Raw genomic sequence first — 27,671 nt, 5'->3', positions numbered from 1 at the left:
GTTCTTGTAAATTGACAATGTTTCTGTACATTAACAACAACAACAGTGTTAAAATACAGTGTATGTATGGTTTATGTACATTCATTTAACTTTTTTCCTTCAAGTGTTGCCCATTACATTTCACAGTACTTTGCCAGTATTTTTTAAAGTTGCAGTTTGCAGTTCTAACCCCTATTAGTCATATTAGAATCATTTAATACGTGTCATGGTATAAAATAGTACATTTTTGTATTACTGAAGTCTTTGATTCCACTACAAGCACAATTAGTCTGAGTAAGCTAAACTTTATTGATGCTTCAGGCTGTTTATAAGCATTGTCTCCATGTTAATCACTGCACATAACTATTCATAGCAAATGAGCGCTGGAAGTCAGTTGGAATAACTGAATATTGAATGGGGAAACGGCTTAAATCAATGTTTCCCATCCTCGATTTTGGCGTAACACACCTGGTTCAACTCATTAGGTGATTATCAAGCCTTTCACGAGCTAATGAGGTGAATTAGAGGCGAAAAAACAGTGAACCGGACAGGGGCACTCCAGGGCCGAGGTTGGAAAACACCATCTTAGGTAATGGATTTGCATGGTGTGGTTTTGATCCTTATTAGTGGGGCTGAAAAGCTCCCGACTCGTGGGATTGATCTGCATTGGTGTTCTCAATTCCATTACCTTCACCCATCTCCGCCCCAGGTGACTTCATAATGAGCTAACATTGATTGGATTGTAATCATTAGAGTACCCTTGATTAACTCGGATGAGAATTTGATTGGAGGCTGATTCATCAGTGTAGGAGCTAATGGAAGCCTTTTTTTTTCTGCACCTGTTTTTAGACATGAAGTATGTTGAGGAGGATATTGCAGGTCAGACTCATGGCCCCAGGGTTTAAAATCCGCGTGGTCATCCTATTATCCGAAGTGACAGCATACAAATTCAAAATGCCAGACACATTTTGTGCTTCACCACAGGATTTATGCCAACATATGTAATAGTAAAGGTTGAGTCCGGGGTCTTTTTGCATGATGCAGGGTTTGTTTGACTGTTGGCTGAGTGAATATAACTATGTAGATTTGTCTTTATGTAACATACATGAGCAATCAGGCACTGAGATGGGTGAGAAACACTTACATAACTCAGGGTAGCTCTCTCCATCGCTCTCTCTCTCTCTTGCTCTCATTATAATTCGCTGTTTCTTTCATGGCTTGCTGCTCGATCTGTCCGCTTGTCATGTTTACTTGTAGAGCGAAAGCATGTCTTTATTCACAAAGCTTTCTGATTAATATTAAGGAACTTAATTGGTATAGACCTAAACTTGCATCCACTGAAAAGTTCTTCAGGTTTCTGCTAAGTCATCTTGCCAAAGAAAACCCGTTTTAGCACCTTTAATATGAAAGGTTTAGGTAAATATAATAAAAATGCAATTGTCAAAAGCAGCAACAAAATCAGTTCAAACATTCAAAAGGTACAACAGAGCAACAACTGAAATAAAGTAAAAATAAAGTGAAAAGAAAACATACTTAATTTATTCTAGATAAGTCATTAATAACTTATTGTGCTAAACACCTAAACTAAGTAAGTAACACAGTAGGACAATTTTTTAAAGCATGTCGCTGTTGTCAGAAAAAAAGTCTCGTATCTCTATAATGCTAACATTACAGGACAAGGAAAAAACCTACTTTACTTTTAATGAAAGTCAATGGAACCAGACGTCTTTACCAGTGGTCCATTCTTCATGAAATTTACATACAATGTAAAGAGAAACGAGCACTTTCAAATGATGTCAAAAACTGATAAACAACATCAATGTGTTTTGTAACATAATGAATTATTAGTAGGCATTCACTATTCATTTAGGCATTAACTACTTATTTAGCACAAGTTATTAACTACTTTATGCTAAATAAGTGGTTACTAACTCACTGTAAATAAATCATTATACTAAACAACAAATGACTTTTTTGTCATTTTAAAGCTGTATTAGAGGAAACCTGACAAACACATATTATGGAGTGCTACTGAAGAGTGCTGTTTTCCAAGAGATCAACCAGTGTGGAAGCCTGTACCGTGGCTAACAGAGAAGGACAGATAAGGAGAAAGGGCAAAGCATAAAAGGCAGAGTAATTGTGGGGTTTCTCCTGCTGGCCTTTCAGCAGGTGTGAAGTGAAAAGCCTTCAGTCTGGATCTCCCACTGGGGATGAATCGCCATGGTGTTGGCTAAAAGTGCGAGATAGGAAGGAACATGATGCTAGTGAGATTAGGAGAGTAGCTGTGTTATATATAAAGCTTGAATTATTTGCCTGATCCCTCCAGGACCTGACTGTTCACAGCTGTTTGGTCGGGCTTGGACGTCTCCTTCAAAATGTTTGTTGGGCTGAAGTCAGGATCAGAATTAAGTGCTGGTTTCTCTTAGTCTGATAGCTGATTTGGCTTGTATTTACTCATTTTTGTTTTTTTATGCTTACATTAATGTTCCCAACTAATTATATTACTTTTACTTTCACTTTAATCTGGCATGATGGAATCACTTGAGTTTCAGCAGCGAGGTTCCCCAAAATCCGCAAGGTTAGCATGAGAACAATGCTGTAATGCATTAGGATGGAATTTTGTCAGATTAGAGTCAGATTTGGAAAGGTTTTTAGTTACGTGCTATAATCAGATTTGGAACAAGTTTGTTAGACAGTAATCAGATTTGGAAATAATATTGTCAGGCTACAGTCAGATTTGGAAAGAATTTTGTCAGGTCATATTCTAATTTGGACAGGATTTTGTCAGGATATAGTTAGATTTGAAAAGAATATTGTGAGGTTAAACTGGTCAGATTTGGACAGAATTTTGTCAGGATATAGTCAGATTCATATAGAATTTTGTCAGGCTACAGTCAGATTTGGACACAATCTTATCAGCTTACAGTCAGTTTTGTAAAAACATTTGTCAGAGTACAGTCAGATTTGCAAAGAATTTTGTCAGCTTACCGTTTTGTTGGGCTACAGTCAGTTTTGGGCAAAATTTTATTGGACGCTTTTAAGTTAGGGACAGAAAGTTGTCAGGCTACAGTCGTGTTGGGACAGAATTTTGTTGGGCTACAGTCAGATTAGGACAGAAATTTGTTGGGCTATAGTCAGATGTTTAAAGAATCTTGCTGGGTTACAGTCAGATTTGTAACGAATTTTGCTTTTAAGGTAGGGACAGAAAGTTGTCAGGCTACAGTCATGTTGGGACAAGATTTTGTCAAGTTACAGTCAATTGGGGTGAAATTATGCTGCTTAATTTTATGCCATTGGTTTGAGTTGGACTTGGGCAAAATGTTCTTGGGAAAGGTCTCAGATCAAAATTTCAGGCTTGATTAAAGCTTAGCCTCATCCCCAGGGCTGTGTTCGCCATCCTTGGAGTGAGTACTCTTCAAACAGCCAGCTTTGATGCCCTATCCCACGCCTCTCTCCAATAAACACTCACTCGCTGTCCTCAAACCTGGCCAACCCCCAATCCACCCCTCTCTGATTCTGGGCCTGTGTGGATCACACATACACAACCAACACACAGCTGTCCAACTCCCTCAGATGGGTCCTCTCTTGAACCGAGCCCTGGATCAAACTTAAGTAGAGTGGCCTAGATTTGGGGCCAGACACTGGGCTGGACAGCTATCCACTATGGGATGTGCTGTGACCTGCTGACTGAGAGGGAATTCTGGCCAGATTCTGGTCACTGTCTGAATGATGAGGGCTTTGAGTTTTAATCTCCTAGTTCATTATGCATTATGGGCCCCAGCCATGGCACATCCAAGAAACAGGGTCACTGGCACTGAGGAGGAGGAGCTTGGGTCCCCTTGTTAATAGTGGCCTAATTAAGCTAATCAGCCTCATGCGTTCTTGCTAAAGCGGGTCCCCAGTGGAGCGGCTGTCTGCCCTGCAGACAGAGAAAAAGACAATGAAAGAAAAAAATTTAAGTGCTGTGTATTAGCTCAAAATCAAATGGAGATATAAGGCTAATGTTGCTAACAAGTAGTGGAATACGATTCATGTTGTGTAAACTGTAAGCCTCAAACCACAGCAAGTATTTCAGAAATCTCAAATTGACTTGTGTATGAGGTTTCCAACCTTGTACGACATCATGCAAGACCTTGTAAAATGAAAGTATGGACAAAATTCAGGCATCAGGATGGCTTCTACTACTGTTTTCAGTCTGCTGGAAGTTAATTAACTACTCAGCTCAGCTAGATTAGCCTCGACCACATTTGGTGTACATATAATTTTTCACCAACTTCTCCATCCTTAACAGAATGAGATGTAGAGATAAAGAGAGAATGAGTGGTATGGGCCAGTGTTCCCAAAAGCCAAGCGAATAATGGACTGATAAAGGCAGGTTCTGCTCTTGGCTGGCGGCTGAAGTGGTAGGACAGTTCCTGCCTCTCACTATGTGTTTCAGTCTTCATTAGAGTTTTATCAAGCTGTGGGTGCAGTAGGCCCTCCTGCTGGCTCTCGCTACCCATTAGTCTCATGCTTTGTCTGCTCTGGAGTTGCTGGAAAACCCGAGTCCTGGCTTTGCTGCCAATGGTTTAGCATTCGGGTAAGCACTGCTCCGTCTCAGCTTGGTGATTTGATGTCTGGCACAGCCACTAATAAACCTGTGTTTGGATTGCACAGATGCAGTTGGGTTTCTGTAATTGTGTGGATCCAGTTGGGCTTTTGCTAGTGCTGGTCATGATGGTTGTGGTATAGTGTCTTTCTGATGTCTCCTGACTAAGAAGCAGTTTCGGGGTCAGAACATGCAGGCAAAAAGGCAGGCAAGCTAGAACCAAACACTGATTCTTTGAGCCTCAGAAATTAATGAGCAGGGAAGGTGTAGAGAGGCTTTGAAGCAATGTCAGGTAGGGGGCACTCTCCTCCTGGGCCTGGAGTTTCTGGATTCTTAGTGCTTAGAAGACAAGCACAGGCAAAAAGGGCAGTGGTTCTGTCCAGGAGAGCTGATGTTCTTGCTAAATCTGAAGGCTGATTTATATTTCTGCAAGAATCCACATAAACAGACTTGTGTAGAGACGCAGAGAAAGATTCTGTAGGGGGCCAGTGTCCACACCTCCAACATTGCAGTTACATGTGCAGATCTGCTGTGTTGACCAGCAAATGCTGATTAGATCACCAGGCAAATCTGTCTGGTAGACTTGTAACTTAGGAAAATACATTGTGATAAAAAGTTTTTGCAGGTTGGCTACTCATAAAATCCTACTCTGCATTTCTGCACTTTTATCAGTATATTTTCGTATCGGTTGGGCCCTGTTGCATTCGGGTCCTTCCTCAGCCCTTTGATCAGCTCCTTTCTGCTCCATCTCTGTTTTATTAAATGATTTGCAGCTGGTGACTGTCAAGTATTCTTCTCTCTTTCTCTCCATCTCCTGCTCTCTCTGTCTCTGTGGGCCTTCGGGTCACGTTCAGGGAGGCCTTGAAACGCCAGCCTCCAACCACAGCTGCACCTCCGCTGCCTGACAAGCCGTCCTTGGAGGAGTGAGCCGCACGCCTTTGGCGTCTTTATATATGGCAAAGTGACTTTGGGAGCAGCGTAGATCCAGCAGCTTGCTTTATCTTTGCTAGGACAAGACGGCATCATTCATGCTGGAATAAAGCTTAGAGTAATGGCACATTCTCAGTAAAGTTATGCTGGGAATGTGCTCACGGATGCTGTCTGTCCTCATCTAGCCCACGGCAGTTGTTATGGTCTGTCTTGCTCGGCTGGAAAAGGCCTAAATGTACTTTCTTCTAGCCTCTCAAAAATACAAAGCAATCTGTGCCTCCAATGCTCACAAAGCCTCCCAGAAGAATTCTGTTTATTCCGAAACATTTTAAGCAATAAAAGTGTTTTGAGGCAGCGGGGAGGAGATTTGGTATTTCATGAAAGCTCCGTCCCAAATCACATTTGGTGAATGGATTTCCCTTTATGGAGAGGATGTAACTCTAAATAGTGTGTTAGGAATTGGCAAGGGTCTTACCGTGTCTTTATAGGCTGCCGCGTGGATTGAACAGAATTAGGGTTAGGCTCACACTGTGCGGATTGAACACAAATTGTTTTTTGCAAAAATGTGTTGAAAACTTATTATTCTTGGTCAAAGATTGCATCAATTAACATGCGTTTTAGCAGTTGACTCCAGCCCAGGCCCTGGAAGGCTAGCTTGCGTCAGAGCTTAGTTCCAACCACAATTTGCCACACCTTCTCCAGCTTATCCTGATTGGCTGGATCAGATGTATTAGTAAGGTGTAAAGGGCAAGGGCAGCTTATTGGATATGGGATGGAAGTAAACTAAACTCTCCATGACCAGGGTTGGAGACCACTGCATTACACACACACACACACACACACACACACACACACACATCTTCTAAGTCGCTTATCCTTCTGGGTTGCGGGGGGAGCTGGAGCCTATCCCAGCAGTCATTGGGTGGAACAACCTGGACAGGTCACCAGTCCATCACAAGGCTAACAGACGTATACATTCACACCTAGGGGCAATTTATCATGTCCAATTAGCCTGACTGCATGTCTTTGGACTGTGGGAGGAAACCCACACAGACACAGGGAGAACATGCAAACTCCACACAGAGAGGATCCTGGTTGCCTGGCCAGGGAATCGAACCCAGGTGCGTCTTTCTGTGAGGGGACAGTGCTACCCCACGGCATTACACATGTACTTCAATTGCATTATACTTTATATATATATATATATATATATATATATATATATATATATATATATATATATATATATATATACTAAGCTAAAATTGTCACTATCGAAACAGTCACTACTGAAACATTTGGTAAAATTTTTAAAGTTTCATTGCTGTTTTGGTAGTGATACACAGAATATTAAATGATTTATTTGTTAATTATCAAATGCACATAATGAAGGTATAGAGTCACTTAAAGCAAACAATTGTTGTCAGGAGTCCAGATGTGTTTTTAATTTTGACTTTCAATTAATTCAGCAGAAGGATCCATTAATCTGCTGTTTCTTTGGGTTTTATTTAGTGTTTTCATTCAGTGTAATGATAACTTTCATTTTTATTTCAGTTTAATGCAATAGATTCCTCTATTTCATTTACCTTTTTATTGTTGTTCATCAAATGTGTCCTTTAATCTTGTTCTGTCATGTTCTGGACACTGTTTGACAGACATCACAGCACTACAAAATAATCAGAACCACCCATTTTAGATGGTCCAACTTGTGCCAGTTTAATCAGAAGCTGTTCAGAGATTGGATAATAAAAACTGGCTTTAAACTCAGGATCACAAATGAGCTTCCTTTACTATATTGATCTGTAGGCCTCTGTTCATAAACATAAACCATTTCATTTACTATAAAATTTCTATATTGTGCTTTATATACCCACAACGTCTAGAGCAATATGTTATATCTGTTCACCTATTCTTTGATGTGCGACTGTCAGTCAGTGTTTGCATTAACCCCTTCCTGCTGTACCTGCTAAAGTGACCTAAGTATAGTGTGGATATGCTGGGTCGGTATGACCAACAGGTCAAAACCAGCTCTAAACAAAGTGACCGCTGGGCCCTGATTGGTGCTCTGGCTTTGTGTTTCTTTTGTTTTGACATGTTATGTTTTTATACACACAGGAACCAAAAGGAACGACAGATTTCTCAAAATGTAGTGGAGGAAAAAGTCGGATATTAGACTCTGAAATGTAGTGGAGTGAAAGGAAAAAGTCGCCCAGAGTGGAGAAACTTCAGTACAGATACACCAAAAATACTTAAGTACAGAAACCAAGTACATTTACTTACTTACTGTCCACCACTGGTAATGACTTTCAGCTCCTAAGGGTTAACGCTTATATGACGTTTGTATTCAGATGAAGGGTCCACTGAGGCTTTATGAGCTCACAAGCCCTGCAGGTTGTTCAGGACTGAGTATTTAAAGACTTGCAGAAGAGCAGAGGGAAGAGGCAATGTTCTTAAAGCTCTGTATATATAGAGCACAACCTCAATACAAACGACCCACATTCTGCAGCATGCACAGAGAAGAAACTGGGTGTACAGGACACTCTGCATCACATGCACACGCCCATACATAACACTATTAGATAACCGTGTCAGAAACCACATAAACAAGTTTAACATCATTAAAAAGGCATTCCAGCCTAAAACTACAGTTCAATGTGCTAATCACTGTATTCGGCTGCACATCCCTTAGCCTCATTGACAGAATTCATGATTTAATAATGTTTTGATGTTCTCTCACTACAATACCCAGCATGCATCATGCAAATACAAAAGTTTGGGTGGCAAATAACATGTTTTGTTGATTGTGAAACACTTTTTGTGGTATTTAATTCACAATTTCTGTTTATTTGCTGAATTTAACACATCAAGGAAGAAGTAAAACATAAATTTTGGTCTTTGCAGAAGTTCTGGCACATTTTATACTGATCTATAAGCTAATAAATATAACTAAGCTAGAATTATTGTAACTCTTACCTCAGTCGTTCATACAAAATCATAAAGAAAAAAGTTATTTTGTCTTTATTTAGCATAAAATGGAAACCAGAGGCAGGTTTTTACCCTTTCAGTCATAGACAAGATGCCAAACTGGCATATCTTAATATCCAGGTTGCTAACATTAGCTGCTAGCTTGTTGTCATCCTCACTGATTAGTCATATCTGCCATTTGAGTAATCCATTCTCTCTCCTAACAGCAGGTATATGGCTACAATTAAACATATAGTTCCCTTACAGTAACATTACCCCAAAAAAGTCAAAACAGCCCCTGAAGCAGGTTTTTGAAAGCTCCTCCTACCTTCAAGATACATCATCAGATGGGTTTTCACCTTTTTTGACCTGTTGGTCATACCGACCCAGCATATCCACGCTATACTTAGGTCACTTTAGCAGGTACAGCAGTAAGGGGTTAAGCTAAACATATACAAAATCATCATTTATAGGGTCTTTCTATTGGAAGAAGGGGTGGAACGATTATTCGACTTAGTCGACGACCAAATTAGTTGGCAACTAATTTAGTAGTCGATTGGTTGGTGACGTCATTACGCATCTTTCACGCGCTCACTAGGAATGTTTTGACGTTAACCACTTACTCGAGAGTTAACAACAGCGCGATGGCTGCCTAAAAATCATAAGTGTGGAGCTAAACTCAGAAAAAAGGTTGTCGGTTGTGCTGTTTATTAGCCGACCTTAGCGAGAGCTAAGAAACAGAGAAGCAAGTGGCTGTTATTCACAGTGACCCTGTTCACTTTGCAGAAAACTGTTTTAAACTTTAGGCGACGAAGAGTTACCGCTGAAATTAAAGGTTTCAAAATCGTTCAAATTTAACTGTTTAAACAGAACAAGAGGAGAGAGAGCCTCTCACAGCAGCACAGAGAGATACTGACTTTACTCTATTTCAGTAAAGACCTGTTACTGTACAAGTTAGTTGCAGTAAAGTGTAGATAGAGCACAGACTGCACTGTTTTAAATGAATTTTAGTTTATTTACTTGATTAACGGAAAACTGAATTAGTTTTGTTATATTTTATTGCTGCAAATCCAAAATCAGGGTCGAGACAGTTCAGAGTCATAGAGCCAATACGGGTAGAAGGGGGCCGGACATGACATAAACCAGACTAAAACAGATCAAACAGAACATCCACGGCATGTAACAACCAACAGAGCAAACAGAGATTCAAACAAAGACCAGCGAAAACAAAGGGCAAACACAGGGCTTAAATACGACACCGGGAAGACGAGGGACAGGTGAAAACAATCAGGGGCGGAGTTACAAAACAAGGGGCAGGACTAAGGATACCAAAACAAAGAAACCTGTGGACTGTACCAAAACACAAACACATATTGGACTGGGAGGGGCCAATCGTGACACATTTTGTATGGTAATGATTTATAATCAGAATAATCGATTATTCGGTTCAGTAAGCAATAGATTATTCGACTATCAAATTAGTCGTTTGTTGCAGCCCCAATTGGGAGGTGTCTGTCCCAAATCCAAACCCCTAAATTTACACTTGTCATAAAATTATATTATTATAAATGATAATAATAATAAAAAATTATATATATATATATATATATATATATATATATATATATATATATATATATATAATTTGTATTTTTTTTCCAATGTTATTTTTGAAATCAGATTTCCTTCAAAGTGCAGTTGAAATTTCTCATATTTATCATACGTTTTATACACTATTTAAAAAAAAAATTAATTTATTACATTTAAAAATAATATTTAAAAAGGCATTGAACCAGAAAACCTCACTCTATGCTGCAAAAAGGATGTTTACAACACATGTAGATATTGCTACATTTCTTATTTTGGCTGAATTGACCCTTTACTTACTGGACATGCAAGTGTGATGATTTAGACATGCAATAAAAAAACTGGACGTGGTTCTCTCACATGCAGACGTGTGCAGTCTGTTAGTCCTGTCTTTATAGGCCTTTTATAACTGAACTGTGTATTACTGTTGCTAAACTTTGCCAATCTTACACATAAACCCAACCCTAATCTTAACCTCAGTGACCACAGAAAATCTTTGAGCTATTTTTGCTTCTACAATGAAAAAGACCCAACATTTTATATGTAAAACTTTTTTTTATGGCCATCTGCCAAGTGTCCCCACAGAATGAAACTTTTTTCTGTCATCTTAACGACATTCGCTCCCCTCAAAATGAGCTAGAGCACACACATGCACGGACACATGTATCAGTCTGGAGGGTCCGCCCTTAAGAATGATCTAATGGTTAATTCCAGGTGCTACTTCTTTTTCAGGTCACCTTTTGCTGCCGTGACGGACTACTCAGTGACCAGGAACAACGTCATCCAGCTGTGTCTGGAGCTCACCACCATAGTACAGCAGGTAAGAGAGTGCAGTGTGCTCTTTGTAGGGAAAAGAGGACTACACTACAATATCAGGAGGAACAAAATTATCTTTTGTAAAGTGTTTTTTTTTTTACAAATTGTGTGATTTGTTTATTAATGAAAGGACTTGTTTTTGGTTACTGAGGTGAAGGTTAAGTTTAGGTTTAAGCAGAGGGAAACCTCAAGGTCTACTAGGCATTCTCAAGGCCTTGTTCCACTTATTGCTATTACATTGCTCTTATTTTATTGTAAAGTTTTGGTTGGATTCAAAAAAGGGTTAAAATCTTTCAAATGTCCAACAGAAAACTGTCCAGTCGGAATTTCTATCCCCATCGTCTCTCCACAGGTCCAGCTAATTCTCCCATTGCTTAGGACTTCAGGAGCTGAACAGAAGGCTTTACATGTTACATTTAGGATGTAACAGTGGAATTAACCCCAGATCCCAGGCTTTTTGCATACTAAGGCTTATTCTTCAGTAGCTATAGTGACTCAGATGGTAATCGCCGAAGATATTCTTAGGTTATATAAGTGTGTAATTAAATTTTGCACCCACCGGTGGGCCCTGATCTTTTAAGGGGCTAACCAGTTATGTTTTGTTTTACAACCAATTTTGTGAGGAAAATAGCACACTCTGCCTTCTACACATCCTGGAAATGTCACTGGAAAAGAAATGGAGATAGAAAACAGTCTTTTACTTCACTTACCTGTGTTCAATCTAAAACAGCCAGAAATGTTGCTGTAATTCTAACATATAATTAGAAATCTCATAGGGGTGTTAGCAGAAATTTGCATGGTAGTAAAGGTATTTACCTGTTGTAAATGAGAGAGCTCAATTTTTGCCCATTTTTAACCCTTTATGGCCCAAACTGAAGGCCTGGCGTTAATATTCATGGTTCACCACTGATTTTCAGACTGTTTTGTGGTAATTAAAGGTAATTAAATTGGCAGGATACATATATCTTGAGAATGTGTTCTGTTTTAAGACTGTACATGTATTAAGCGCTTGTTATGGCCCAGACAGATTCCAGTCAAACAGAGAGAAACCTTTTCAGCAGTCAATGCACCCCTGACACTGATGAGTGACAGAGCAGCTTTATTTCATATTTCTATATGAGCAAATAGTTTGTTTAATCTGAGAATGGCGTGAGCCGCCCTCTTCCGTTTTCTCCTCCTCCGTTCCCTCACTCCCCTTGCGCAGAGTGGGTATCAGTTGCTTGGCTGTGTGTAAAGTGATCCACTCTCTTCCTCTGCTGTTCCCCTGGCCCTGTAACACAGTTAGGGATGTAACAGTGGTATGAATGTAAGCACGTAATGGATGGAGCAGTGCATGGTGGGTGACGTAGTCCTGCGGGAGTGGACTGTGTGTGAGTGTGAGCAGAAGTAGGCCAGCAACTCGCCGCTTGTTAGAGAAACACTGAAGCGGCAGGTGGGAGGAGAGCAGGAGGAGCTGCTGGGGCTGGAGCAGCTGCCGTGGCAGAGCAGCAGAGCTGAGAGAGGAATGTGTGTATCTGGCTATTGAAAAAAATCCATCAAAGTAGTTAAAGCATTTTGGAACTATAATGTGTGACGACACTATAGAAGCAGTACTATGTGTGTGTTAATTAGTGTAGTTTCACGTTTTTTCATGTACAGTACTGTGCAAAAGTCACAGATCACTTTGTATTTATTTGCTATCCAGCCAAAACGTCCATTAAATGCAACTTATTTACAGCCCCATTTCCAAAAAAGTTGGGACACAGTGCAAAATGTAAATAAAAACAGAATGCTGTGATAAACCCTATGTTTAATTGAACATAGTGCAAAGACAACACATCAAATGTTGAAGCAGAGAAATTTTAGTTGTTTTTTTTTTTTATATTTAGACATTTTGAATTTTAAGCTAACTACACATTCAGAAAAGTTGGGACGGGGCAACAAACAGCTGGTAAAGGTGTGTAGGGCTAAGAAAAACATCTGGTGGTTGATAACATGATTGGGTGTAAAAAAGCATCATGAAAAAAAGCACATGGTATGGGTGACATGCACATCTGTGGAGGCACCGTTAATGCTGAATATTTTATATTATTATTATTATAGAAAACATGTTTCTTGAATCCAATTCAAAATGAGCAAATATAAAAAAAAAACAATAAAACATAGATTTCTCAATTTGATATGTCGTCTTAGAAGTATTTTCCTTTAAAAAATATGATTTACATGCTTTGCATATCTTTGCATTCTATTTTTATTTACATTCTGCACAGCGTCCCAACTTTTTTGGAGATGCGATTGTATTTATCAGCAGTTGCATTTTCTGCTGCTCAAAATCCATCGTTATCGGAAAACCTACTACTGAGTCGAATGTCTAATAAGTGACTTTTCATGGGTCCCAACACCTCCAGTCGACCTACCGACTACTGGTTGCCTCCTGAATAAATCATAATGATTAATAATTTGATAATAAGGCTGCAGTTTAAGGGGTTAAATGGCACCGCTGGGTGATGAGTTGTGTATAGCTGACTCATGCTGAGAACAGAAGGTCATGGCGAGAGAGAGCAGAATTAAAAGGATAAGGCTGGTTTTAACCAGCAGAACCCCAAGGCCTCTTCTAATCCAGCACTTAATCCAGGCCAGATTACAGTGCAGGACGCCCAACCGCGGCTCTAATCTGAGCTAAGCCTGCGGGCAGGCCAAGAGGGCTTCACTCTTTTCTGCCCAGATCATGCAGGACCACAGCCTCTCTCTCTACTCTTTCTCTCTCTCTCTCTCTCTCTCTCTCTCTCTCTCTCTCTCTCTCTCTCTCTCTCTCTCTCTCTCTCTCTTTCTCTCTCTTTCTGTCTCTTTACCGCTCTTTCTGTCTGTACCTCGCTCACTTTCTCTCTCTCTCTCTCTCTCTCTCTCTCTCTCTCTCTCTCTTTCTTTCTGTCTGTACCTCAATATATAATATATATATATATATATTATATTTATATATGCTCACTTTCTCTCTCTCTCTCTTTCTCTCTCTCTCTCTCTCTCTCTCTCTATATATATATATATATATATATATATATATAGAGAGAGAGAGAGAGAGAGAGAGAGAGAAAGTGAGCATATATAAATATAATATAAATATAATATAAAGATATATATATATATCTTTATCTCTCTCTATATATCGCTGCCTCTTTCTTTACCCCTTTCTCTCCCTATTTCCGCCTCTCTCTCTCTCTACCTCTGTCTATCTCTTTACTTCTCTCTCTATACTTCACTTTTTCTCTCTCTCTGTCTTCCTCTCTTTAACTCTTTCTATCTTTACCTCTCTTTCTCTCTCTCTTTCTCTTTCTTTACCTCTATCTCTTTACCTCTCTCTATACCTCACTCTTTCTTCTCTCTCTCTCTCTCTCTATCTACCTATCTCTCTCTCTGCCTCTTTCTTCCTTTCTTTCTCAAACCATGAACCGGTGACAGGGCACTGGGCCTGCAAGGTTCATCGATGCGTGTGGGCAACAAATGCTGTTCCGTCTGGTCCAACAGAACCGACAGAAGGGCAACTGTGGCACAATTCACAGAGATTTTTAATGAAGGTTATGGGAGGAATGTGTCACAACACATGGTGCATCTGCTGCATATGGGGCTGCATTGTCGAAACCAGTCAAAGTGCCCATGCTGACTCCTGTACACTGGCAACAGTGCCTGCAATGGACACATGGGCATATGAACTCCACCTAAAGCAGTGGGAAAAGGTTGACTGGACTGATGAGTCCTTTTATATCATGTGGACAGCCGGGTATGTCTGAGGTGTTTACCTGAGGAGGTGATGGCACCAGTGGTGGCACTTTGCGGAAAAAGACAAGCCATTGGAGGGCATGTGGTGCTCTGGACGATATTCCATTTTTAAACCCTGGGGCCTGGGTTCATGTGGACGTCCTTTAGTATCGACCGATATCACTAACAATACTGATACTAACTCAATCTAAGCTAACTCTCGTATAAATCCTGATAATTATACAGTTACATTTTAAAAATATTTTATTTTGGTAAAATCTTTGTTCTGCATCACAAATAAAACAAACTCAGTTTGGCTAGATAGCATGTACTTGTTGGATTATATTTTATAGATGCTTAAGAAATTTATTTTTATTTATTTACTGTATGTATTTTAGTGATACTTTTTTTTTTGATCCCACAACCAGGGAAATTTCACCTCCGCATTTAACCCATCCATGAAGTGAAACACCACATACACACTAGTGAACACACACACTAGGGGGCAGTGAGCACACTTGCCCGGAGCGGTGGGCAGCCCTATCCATGGTGCCCGGGGAGCAGTTGGGGGTTAGGTGTCTTGCTCAAGGACACCTCAGTCATGGACTGTCGGCCCTGGGGATCGAACCAGCAACCTTCTGGTCACAGGGCCAGATCCCTAACCTCCAGCCCACGACTGCCCCATACGGGGAGTATTTAGTATTTACTATTTACTATTTTACAATTAGTAATAAGAAGCATGTATAACAACTTGTGTAAAATATTTTTATTGTCCAAAATAAATAGTTTGAGGAACATAATAAGGATTTCAGGGTGTTGCCCTGGCCTCCAAACTCCCAGATCTCAACCTGAGCAAGTGTCTGTGGGATGTGCTGGAACAAGAAGTCTGATCCTTGGTGATTCTGCCTCGCAACTTACAAGATTTAACATTCAGAGTAGAGTCCATTCCTTTGTGGTGTGGCAGCATGGCAGGGACTAACAGTATATTAGGCAGGTGGTCCTAATTTTGCTGGTAAGCTGGTAAGCAGCAGTGTAGATCTACAACAATTGAAGAAGGCTCAAATCAGATCTCTCTGATGGTTCACACTCGTTCAGATAAGTGATTCAAATCTGTCATTAATGTGAACAAAACGGCGTCCTGAAATGAGCCACATGCGCACATCCTACTCAGTAATGTCACGTGAATGAATCACATTCATCAGCAGCACAAACTAACGAGCAGAACAAGCTTCGCTGGGAAAATAATGAACCAGAGCGAGACGAAGGCGGGAAAGATGAGATGTGTTTCTTTCCCACCATTTACAGGCTTTAACTTCTGTTCAGCGCTGTTGCCATGGTAATGATGGAGCACATGCAGTGGAAAAAAGTGATATGCTGATCTGAGCATCACATTAAGCATTAAGATCACATGGCCAAAAATCTGATACGCATCTGATGTAGGACCACATATGAAAGTGGCTCAGGTTGGATTTGACAAGATCAGATTTTTGTGTCCACACAGCTCTGAAAACCTCAGATCTGAGGGCAAAAAATCGGATGTGTGCCACTTCAACCTGGTAATGTAAACGTAGTAACATCAGTTACTGTTATGTTTGACAAAAGACAAAAGCAGAAACATATCACTGTTGTCAGAAGAAAACCTCGTGTCTCCATTTTTTCATGGTTCTTGACCTGTTGCCCTTTGTAGTGGATGTAAATTTCAGGATGAATGGACCAAAAGAAATGGAACAAAATGACGGGGGGGGGGGTCTGGATCCATTGACTTACATTAAAAGTAAAGTATGTTTTTTCCTTTTCCTGTAAAGTTACCATTTTGGAAATGCAAGGTTTTCTTCCGACAACAGTGATATTAAGTTAAGTGATACTTTTTTACTCCCACAACCGGGGAAATTCCACCTCCGCATTTAACCCATCCGTGAAGTGAAACACCACATACACACTAGTGAACACACACACTAGGGGGCAGTGAGCACACTTGCCCGGAGCAGTGGGCAGCCCTATCCACAGCACCCGGGGAGCAGTTGGGGGTTAGGTGTCTTGCTCAAAGACACCTCAATCATGGACTGTCGGCTCTGGGGATCGAACCACAACCTTCCAGTCACAGGGCCAGTTCCCTAACCTCCAGCCCACGACTGCCCAACCAAGACACCAATATAGACATTTATTTGTATCCAATCACTTTTGGCCTGTTGTGATGTATCTGTGGTGTATATGTGAGATACAGTAAACCACAGCAGCAGGAGGTCACTCAAAGGCAGCCACTGTCTCCCTTACCTCATGTACACATTTATACAGTAGTGTGGTCATGACTGAGTGACGGAGCAGAGGAGTGCACAGAGGCACAATGGTGAAGGTTGCAGTGGAGGAGGAGGTCTGAATCGATGCTCTTTGACTTTACTGTAGCCATCTCAGGGCATTTAGGCTGCCTGTTTTCTTTTTCTCTTTCTCTCTCCCTCCTTTCTCTCTTCCCTCCTTTCTCTCTTCCCTCCTTTCTTATCACACTGGCACCGCAAACAGTTCATCAGTCTAAAACTGCAGATTTGAGAGAGGCGTTTGTTTATTGGCCTTGAGGCGTTATCGTGTATCGATGACATCACCTGCCTACGTTCGGATCTGTGTGTGGAGGTGTGTGTCTGCAGTTATATATTTGTAGCTCAGTGGGGATGGGCATTTAACCAGCTCTGCTACTTGGAAAACATTTTTTTGAATATCCCAATGAAGAAAATGTCTTATTTTGTTATAAACAAAAAAGAAAAGAGAAGTTTTAAAGGAACAATGTAGGACAGAGGTCTTCAATTAAAATTCATTAAGGTCTAGTTAAAGAAAATTTCCTCAAGCAAAGGTCCAGAACATCGTAACCTCTAACTTGCGTCATGATTCAGTGCCATAGGCTGTAAACTGAAGTAGTAGTTATATCAACGTCTTATACAGTCAACAACTGAATATCAAATCAAATAAAGTGCAATTCAGTCATATTTCAACAATATTTGTCAGTTTTCTCTTTTCAGAGCATGTCATGTGAAATAACATCTGACTAGAAATGATATGCCAATAAAAATAGGACCACCAAGTGGAAATAATGAATAATTCTTCATAGTTTATTGGTTATAGGTCCAGGTCCGCACAGGATAGGGTCTGGGTCATGTGCATGAAATCGTAATGTCAAAATGAAAGAAGTGCAAAGCCAGAGCACCAATCAGGGCCCAGCGGTCACTTTGTTTAGAGCTGGTTTTTGACCTGTTGGTCATACCGACCCAGTGCAGCACGCGGTTCAACGTCAGCGCAGCAGCGTAAAACTTTGGGAGAGTCTGTTCAACATAAATGATGAACTAACCTAACTTTGTGTAAATAGAGCACAATATAGAAATATGTCCACATATGCAGTCGAGACTGACGCGGCTTTTTTCTGAATTTCTACAAACACCAGTTCATTTTATAGTAAATTAGTTTGGGCTGGTTTATGTTTATGAACAGACGCCTACAGATCAACATAGTAAAGGAGCTCATCTGTGATCCTGAGTTTAAAGCCAGTTTTTATTCAACTTAAACTTGGAACTAAGTTGTAAATAAATCTGAAACTGAAACTTTGCTTGTGTGTAAAAGTGATTTCAGAGCCACTCGGTTCTCCCTGATGGAAACTGTTTACCTTCAGTGTTTTGTGCTTCTGATCATTTTAATAGACGTCAGCGTCACTAATTAATGACGTTCTATTAAAAGACTGGTTTACCAAGAGAGACGCTGGAGGACTTTCACCTGAAATGAGTTCATGAAGCCAGTCTGGTTATAAAAATGATAACAGGACATCAGAGCCAGAATTACTCTTTTAGTACTTTTACTTTATACTTAAGTACATTTGAAGGGAAATACTTTAGTACTTTTACTCAAGTGGAGGTCTAAAGGGAGGAACTTCTACTTTTACTGGAGTAATATTTTCCTTGGGTGTCTCTACTTTAACTCAAGTACATGGATCTGTGTACTTCATCTACCACTGCTTATTACATACTAAGGCCTATCAGTGACTTCAGTGCAAACTGGTTGAGCTATTCTCAGGTTATAGAAGTGTGTAATAAAACTTTGGGCCCTGGCTTGTTAAGGGATTAATGATTTGGGTTTAAATGCATCATAACATAGTGCTTGTAAATATCTAAGGTCTGAATACTTAATTATTGTACTTAATTGGTTTAATTAGTTTTTACTGCAGGGGTGCAGTTTGTATGAATTCTTTTAGAATGGTTCATATTAATTTATAGTAGTTACTGAATAAAAGGTGTTAAGATTAGTAATTGGAGAGTAAGACTCTGAAAAGGTTAAACAGATTGCATTGTTATGACTGTATTGTTATACTCCTGTTGTGTTTATGGGTTTGTGTTTCTTTAAACTGATAGTCATGTGTTTCCTCTCTCATAGGACTGCACTGTCTATGAGACGGAGAATAAGATCCTGCATGTGGTAAGTTCTGTCCTCCACTGCTACTCTTCTCTCCTTCAGCCCTAATGCTGGGTCATCTCCACCTCTCATGTCACCTTATCACTGACCAGAGATCTTCAGATTCAGCCCTTGAATCTAGACCAGGTTCCAGTCCTGGATTTTGTAATAACTGGAAGCAAACTGAACTGTTGATAAACTCATTGGCTACTTAGGCCTAATCCCATTTCACCCCTTGCCCCTACCACTTAGCCCTTAGGCCTCTGTTTTGCATGTTCATATCTAGGGGGTAGGGTGTCCCAATTTTTGTTGAGATAGAGGGGTAGGGCGAAGTGTTAGGGCTGTATGGCCCTCCAAGTGGAGCTATTTCATAAGCTTGCTCCAAATGAGAAACAAGACAAACCGGCAAGACGGCTGCACGAGCGACCAAAGAAACCCACAAATGTAAAAGTTTTCTCTGTTAAAGAATTAAGATAATATATTGATTAATGTCTCGGTTTAATGTCGATTAATAATCGGTTTAATGTCATTTCAATGTATTATGATCTTTTTCTTCATAACAAGCATAAAAAAAGCATCTCCCTAATCTTCCTGTTCCACCTTAAATAGTCCAGCAGTATCGACGCCTGAAGCGCTAGAATGTAACTGCTGCACCATTTAAGGTGGAATGGGGAAATTCAAACAAGAATAGCCTACTTCAGCTTCACATCACCAATAAATTAGCGGTGGGTGATAATAAATAATTGCCCCCGCTCTTTGAAGGCGTATGATGCCCTAAATGTAACTAAAGCCCAGCAGTGAGGAGCTGAACTTTCCCCTCCTCTGCCGACACTGTAGACGGGCAGGGTCGCCCACAGAGCAGCGCTAGTAGCTGTTAATGAAGTCATTTTTAAAATGTTTGTTTTATTTGAGGGTCCCATTTCATAGGTCAATATTTTAAAGACTACCCCTTGTAACTCAGTTTCAAGAGGTTAGGGTGAGGGTTGAAAACAGGGGTGAGGGGCAAAAATGGGACACCTACTACAAGCGATTACAGTATCCAGGACCTGAAAATGGATTTAAGGTCCAGATTTGAAGATCTCTGTCTCACCTGAGGTCTAAACTACTGTTCAAAAGGTTGGAATCAAAGAAATTTGCAGGGGTATTTGCACACCTCCAAAGCTCAGTCGTAGAAGCTGGTTTAGCATTTTCTGCTTCTCCATATGTGTAAAATATGTCTAATATGCGTGGCCTGTGTAGCTTCACTGATTTTAATTAATTAAAATAAATAAATAAAAAGAACAAAACTGAAAAATTAATATCAAGATTAATTGACAAAATTAATATCGAGAATACCTCGCTTGAAAGGTGATGAATGAATTTCGAGACAGATAATAGGCCCTTTTCACAAGAAATGGAAGTGCATAACCACTGGGTGAAAGAAGTTCTGCTGTTGCCTTTCGTACAGTTACTAACCTCAGAAATATAGGCGGTCATATCACTTTAGCTCACCACAGAAAAGTGTGTCGCTTTATCTTTGTCATAGTTGCCTAGACTGAAATTCAAGGATGTCTCCTGAACTGTTGGAGAACCAAGCACACACCGATGCAAGAGTCCAAACTAAATAAAGGATATAAATGATTTGCGTAAAATTCCTTTATAGCTATCAGTGCACAGTAACATCAGCTAAGTTAACATCTATAGAGTGATAAATTGATGGACAGATGAAAATAATATAACCAAAACGCTAGATAAGTCATATTAGCTTTAGATGCTGAAACAGCTCGCCAAGCAATAAACTACTAAATGTCAGAAAGCTAGACACATGCACATCTCAGAATAGGCGACTTCAGCTTCTCATCACCAATGGGGAGGGGCACCGGGGTCCATAGCGCCACTGTAGATGTTTCTAATTTGCATTTATAAGCGCTCAGCTGGTTTTATACGTTTAATCTGCAATGAGAAACTCAAACGCTAAAACTCGAGGCTGAAGTCAAATTTTCCTGTGTCTCCTTAAATAGCGCAGCAGTTACATTCTGGTGGATCAGGCGCCGTTTAAGGTGGAACCACCGGCGCCAGTGAACCAACATCTACTATCTGCCGAGCACTTGCCCTCTCAGTTACTGATCATTTTTGAGTGAGAACATTAAAACTGTTCCATTGAAAGTGGCTGAGGCAGCAACTTTAAAGCACAAACTGCATTCAATGCAACGCTAACTTGTTAGTCAGCAGCGGTGAAATGCAGACACTGAGGTTCTTTAACTCTGTTTGACAAAGTTAATCCCTTTGTTAATTACACAAACTTGCTTTCCTCTAATCATCAGCTGACAAGCCTTTGATGCAGAGATAAGGCTGTTTTCGCTTCATGCTTGAGCTTGAAAGAGCTGTAAATGCTCAACTCATCTTTGTTGCTATTGTAATTGCTTTAGCAATAGCGGAAGCAGTGTTACACTGTAGTGACTACTGCCAACATAAAAAATGAGGAAATGTGAAAGAGGTGTGCTAGTTGATCCAATTATTTTACGTTCTTAATTGTAATCAATCACGATTAATTATTTCATTTGATGTTCATTTAATGTACATTGATGTACATATATGAATTCTTCTTTATTATAATTAAAATAATGAATCACAATGAATCACATTATTTTGTGTAATTAATTGCATTTCTCTCAAAGCTGTGCTTTTTGTTATATATTTATATGAGCAGATAAACTTTATGACAATGTAGGCATGAGCCTCCCTCTTACAGTGACTGTGGCTCAGTCCATGCTCTTATCTATGACTGTAAAGCAGTGCTGGGTTATATGAGCCTCAGTCAGACAGACTGAAATAGGAACAGTGATTTCAACATGAGCCGTTTCTGTGCAGGAAGTAATGTAATCTAAAGATTTCGCTTCGGTCTTTGGCACAGAGTCTCCGCCGTCTTCGCTGCCAGCACTGTACACATACAGACATTAACACAGCTCAGCTAACAACAGTCCCCCACACATTGTTATTGCCGTGTGTGTGTGTGTGTGTCTCAGATTGAGCTGGCGCTGCTGGGCCGGGCACAGCTGTCATTCTCCCCGAAACCCGCCGCTATAAATACCTCCACACCCTCCGCACCCGCCAGCACCGGCTTTTATATCCCACCACACACACTCACACGCCTACCTCTCCTTAGTGACTGTAGGAGGCAAAAAACACACACATGCACACACACCACTGGATGAAAAACCAAAGAGAGAGAGCAACAAGGGAAAGAAAGAGAGAAAAAGCAGCAAGGGAAAATGAGAGAGAGAGAGAGAGAGAGAGAGAGAGAGAGAGAGAGAGAGAGAAAGAGAGCAGCAAGGGGAAGTGTGTGAGGGAAAGAGAAAGAGAAGAAGAAAGAGCAGCAAGGGGAAGTGTGGGAGAGAGAGAGAGAGAGAGAGAGAGAGAGAGAAGTGAAGGGGAAAAGGAGGAGAAAGAGGAGATAGAGGAAGGGAAAGCAATGGAGAGGTAGAAAAAGAGACAGAAAGGCAGGAAAAGAAAGAAAGAAAAGGTGCCAGGGAAAGTATAAAAAATATAGAAAGACAGAAAAAGAGGGATAAAAGAAAGGGAAAGGAAGGGAGAAAGAGAGAGGCAGGGAAAGCAGAGTAAGAATGAGAATGAAAAAGAATGAGAGGCAGAATGAGAAATGAAAGACTTGAGGAGAAAAGCAGAGGGAAAGAGAGACAGAGAGAAAAGAAAGAGAAGTGAGAGAAAGAGAAAGAGAGAGAACACTATAAAGAGAAATAAAGAAAAGGAAAAGCAAGAGAGTAAAGAGAGAGACAGAGAAGAGAGCGATAGAGAGGGAGAGAGAGAGGGAGAGAGAGAGGGAGAGAGAGAACGAGCAAGAGAGAAAGAGAAAGCAAGAGAGAGAGTAAGAGAGCGATAGAGAGGGGGAGAAAGAGGGAGAGAGAGAGCAAGAGAGGGGGAGAAAGGGGGAGAGAGAGAGAAAGAGAGAGAGAAAGAGAGAGAGCTGGAGAAAGAGCAAGCGAGAGAGAAGAGAGCAAGTGAAAGCAAGAGAGAGTAAGAGAGAGCAAAAGAGAGGGAGAGAGGAGGAGAGAGAGAAGAGAGTAAGAGGGAGAGAGAATGAGAGAGAGGAGAGAGCAATAAAGAGGAGGAGAGAGAGAGAAGAGAGCACGAGAGAGCAATAGAGAGGGAGAGGTAGAGAGCAAGAGCAAGAGAAAGCAAGAGAGAGAGAGAGAGGAGAGAGAGAGAGAGAGAGAGAGAAGAGAGAGAGAGAGAAGAGAGCAAGAGAGCGATAGAAAGGGAGAAAAAGAGGGAGAGAGAGAAGAGAGCAAGAGAGCGATAGAGAGGAAAAAAGAGAATGAGTGAGAGAGAGGAAAGCGAGAGAAAGCAAGAGAGAGAGACTAAGAGAGAGCGATAGAGAGGGGGAGAAAGAGAACAAGCAAGCTAGAGAGAGAGAGAGAAGAGAGTGAGAGAGAACGAGCGAGAGAGAGAGCAAGAGAAAGCAAGAGAGAGCAAGAGAGAGCGATAGGGAGGGGAAGAAAGGTAGAGAGAGTGGGAGAGAGAACGAGCAAGTGAGAGAGAGAGAGGAAGAGAGATCGATAGAGGGGGGAAAAGAGAGGGAGAGTGAGAACGAGAGAGAGAGAAGAGAGCAAGAGAAAGCAAAGGGGAGAGAGAGAGAGAGAGAGAGAGAGAGAGAGCGGGAGAAAGAGAACGAGCAAGCGAGAGAGAGAGCAAGAAAAGGCGCGAGAGAGAGAGGAGAGCAAGAGAGAGTGATAGAGAGGGAGAGGTAGAGAGCGAGAGCAAGAGAAAGCAAGAGAGCAAGAGAGAGAGAGAGAGAGAAGAGAGAGAGAGAGAAGAGAGCAAGAGAGCGGGAGAAAGAGAACAAGCAAGCGAGAGAGAGAGAGAGAGAGAGAGAGAGCGGGAGAGTGGGAGAAAGACAACCAGCAAGCGAGACAGACAGAGGAGATAGCAAGAGAGAGCGATAGAGAGGGGGAGAAAGAGAACGAGCAAGCGAGAGAGAGAGAAGAGAGAGCAAGAAAAGGCGCGAGAGAGGAGAGCAAGATAGAGCGATAGAGAGGGAGAGAGAATGAGAGAGAGGAGAGAGCGATAGAGAGAGAAGAGAGCAAGACAGAGCAATAGAGAGGGGGAGAATAAGAGAGAGAGCAAGACAGAGCAAGAGAGAGCGATAGAGAGGGGGAGAAAGAGAACGAGAGAGATGTTTACAGAGACGGAGACGGAGATTATAAGACTAACAGGCCCAAAACAGAAACAGCAAACTGAGCCAAATGAATCGGAGGAACTGGAGTGAAAAGAGAGGAGCGAAAGCTGACAGGATGTCAGAAAGAGGGAAGGAGCGAGTGAAGACGAGGGAGAGATGAAAATGTAAACATGCGGAGAGAGCTGGAGAGAAAAAAAACAGTACAGGAAAGACAGAGACTGACAGGCGCGAAGGGTCGGATCAGGAAAAAGAGCGAGAGAGAGGCAAATAGCATCAGGAAGAAAGAAGGAGGGGAGGGAAAAGGGAGAGAAGCAGGGGGTTTGTAAACAGAGGAGGAAGCTGTTTCTCTGAGGAGAGGCAGTGGAGTGTTTAGCTGCTTGCAGTGATGCTGAAACCACTTGACTGAGAGAGCTGGCTGCGGTACAGCCCCTCCTCTCTCTCTCCCAGTCTGAGAACACAGGCAGGAACCATTACCAAACCTCACACAACCTCTATACAGCCACCTTAAACCTCCTTCCCAGCAACAAATCCCCTCACTGTGAAAACTGAGAGGTCAGCTCAACTCAGAATGATATAGTAACTGGTTACATGGCTTTTTTAAAGTTTTAAAGTTTTAAAGTCAACTTGAGGACACCAGATTTCACACAACTCAAACTTCATAGTTGAGTTAAAAATTCTGCCAGCTACTGTTTCTAGGTCTGCATCTCAGTTAGATAAACAAAACTGAATTTGCGTTTATTTATACAATTTCCCCACCAGCTGGCACTCCTTCTATCACACAGTCCCATCTAGCACATTTTCCTCTTGGGCTCCTGGATATGGACAGCTGTGGTATTACTGGGATTCAATTATTGATTGAATTAAATTGCAATATATTGTTCTGCACTTATAGATTATATTTTATTGTATTGCACTGTGTATTGTAGTTTACTTTATTGTTGAATGCACTGTGTATTGTAGTTTACTGTATTGTATTGTATTGTGTGGCACAGAGTTCTGTGTTCAACTCTGTTCCTTTTCTCTCTGTATCTACAGTGACTTTTGTTTCTAGCAGTATCTGAGCTCAGGACCGTCCTTCTCTCTAACCATTTGGTAACTAGCAAAGATACTTTCTCTAGATAGACAAAGCACATCTTGTAAGTCGCTCTGGATAAGAGCGTCTGCTAAATGCTGTAATTTTAAAGTTAAATTATTAGACAGTTGGACCACATGAGACAATGCCATGCTTTAAAGTTAAAACAACAAATATTTTCTCCAGTGTATTAAACATTTGTAGACACAAAAACCGAGTTGCTTCATGTGTTCCTGAGTGGTGCAATAAACTAAGCCAGAGGTCACTAATAGTCGGAGTGCAGTCCGAGTCCGGACCTGGGCCTGTAATCTATAAACTATGGAGAATTATTCAATTTCGACGGGTGGTACTATTTTAATGGCGTAACTTTTCTAGCATTTGGGGTACCGATTTGGCGACCTAGAGACTCACAGACCAATTGCATGCTTTGTAGAAATCACGTGACTCTACTCAGCCTGTCAGATCTGTGCATTACATTGAGCATTGAGACTTGAGTGAGTGATGCACACATGGGAGGGACGAGGCGAGAAACAGCAGTTGGAGAAGAAAGTGAGCTAGATTATTTCACGTCCTGCTCTAAAGAGAGAAAACTGATAATAAATATTGTTGAAATATGACTGAATTGTACTGTATTTGATTAGACATGCAGTTGTCGACTACACAAAATGTTGATATAACTACTACTTCAGTTTACAGTATATGGCACTAAATCATAATGCAAGTTGGACATTATGATGTTCCGGTCTTTTAATTAAAGATCTCTGAACTAAGTCGTCACCCCAATGGGAGGTTGTGAGTTTGAGCCCCAGCGATGCCATAGCTGTCCGTAAGTGAGATGCCGAACTGAAACATTAAGAGAAATTTTGACTCGACTAAGAAGTTTGAGTTGTGTGAACTCTTGTGTCCTTAAGTTGAGTCAACTCAAGAAAAGCCATGTAATCAGATACTATATCATTTCGAGTTGAGCTGAACTCTCATTTTTAACAGTGCTCTTATGTCCCTCCTCCTGACCAGTATTAGGCCTCGGTTCCCAACCGGCTCCCATATGAACACTTACCTATAGCTTCAGGCCCTATAAATGCTTAACCTTAAATATCAGTACTCTCATAAACCACCAGTTTACTGCAAGTATGGGAGCGCTAAAGTAGCACAGATACACTGCCTGTTAAAAAAGCTCCATGGTAACAAAACCTTTTTACAGTTTGGACAAAACAATAAGCTTCAAGAGGCCATATATTACTTTGTTTTTATGTCAGTTAAAGGAATAGCTTACAAAAAAAACACACACACACACACACACACAATATGCCCACCTATATGAGCTATATATATATATATGCTGTGTGTGTGTGTGTGTGTGTGTGTGTGTGTGTGTGTGTGTATATATATATATATATATATATATATATATATACACACACACACACACACATATGAACGTGTCATGACTGGGCAGGGGGAAGACAAGCCATGGATAGTTAAATGAGGCTTTATTAAAAAGGGCAAATCCAAGAGTGGTCAAAAATGGGCAAGGGTCTCTAAGTTAGGTAAACAAGCAAAATACAAAACATACCAGAGTGGTGAAACAGTCCAGGGTTCAAAGCACACCAGATAACAATCAGAGGCAAGGCAAAAATCATAAATGAAAGAACGGGCAGAAAGGTCATACACAAACAGAGAATACACAGACATAACAAGAACAGCAACAGGGAACAAGGGGATATATATATATATATATACTGATGGAAACCGGTGAAGGCAATCTAAAACTCAGGTGACTGAGACCTGCTTAGAGTCATGTGATCTGTGGGACGTGTGATGCGAGAGTCCAGGGCGTTATGGGAGTTGGAGTCAGTGAGTAAGTTTTTACAGTTAGAGACAGGTGCAGCATGATAGGAGCACCAGAACTGACTGGTGTGACAGAACATATAAAAGCTCAGAAGACACATAGAAATGTAGCTAGAACCAGTTTCTGTGCTCACAGGAGGGGAATCTCATCTTGTAATCTGATAATTATTATTTATCTGTATAGTGTGTGGTGCTTTAAATGCCTGTTATGAAGTTCTCTTGTATGCTGAGAGTGAACAGGACCACCTGGACTGTGAACAGCAGTGACTAAATTGTTCAAATAAAGCTGCTTCTCTGTTGTTGGTAACCTGTATTGTGTGTGTGTGTGTGTGTGTGTGTGTGTGTGTGTGTGTGTGTGTGTGTGTGTGTGTGTGTATTGCAGTGTAAGACCCTATCAGGAGTGTGTGACCACATCATCTCTCTATCGTCGGACCCTCTGGTTTCTCAGTCAGCTCATCTGGAGGTGGTTCAGCTGGCCAACATCAAACCTACTGAGGGTCTGGTAAGATCACACATTCCCTCTCACACACACACACTTCGGGTGACAGCATGAGTCT

At 40.9% G+C, this 27,671-nt stretch overlaps 1 protein-coding gene across 5 annotated transcripts in view; it reads left to right on the top strand.

Moving 5' to 3' along the window:
* cnksr2a (connector enhancer of kinase suppressor of Ras 2a) overlaps positions 1–27,671 on the top strand; it is a 190,526-nt gene that overhangs the window by 76,073 nt on the left and 86,782 nt on the right. For 3 of the 5 annotated variants that reach the window (XM_017724406.2, XM_017724410.2, XM_037533782.1), the window contains exons 4-6: positions 10,763–10,868; positions 19,004–19,045; positions 27,497–27,616. In XM_017724406.2, coding sequence (XP_017579895.1) covers positions 10,763–10,868; positions 19,004–19,045; positions 27,497–27,616 — 268 coding nt within the window. The remainder of the gene's footprint in view (positions 1–10,762; positions 10,869–19,003; positions 19,046–27,496; positions 27,617–27,671) is intronic. The other 2 variants (XM_017724407.2, XM_017724412.2) reach the window with 1 other exon arrangement.

This window comes from Pygocentrus nattereri, chromosome 24 (assembly GCF_015220715.1).
Source record: "Pygocentrus nattereri isolate fPygNat1 chromosome 24, fPygNat1.pri, whole genome shotgun sequence".
NCBI lineage: Eukaryota > Metazoa > Chordata > Actinopteri > Characiformes > Serrasalmidae > Pygocentrus > Pygocentrus nattereri.
This window is presented reverse-complemented; position numbering and strand designations above follow the sequence as displayed.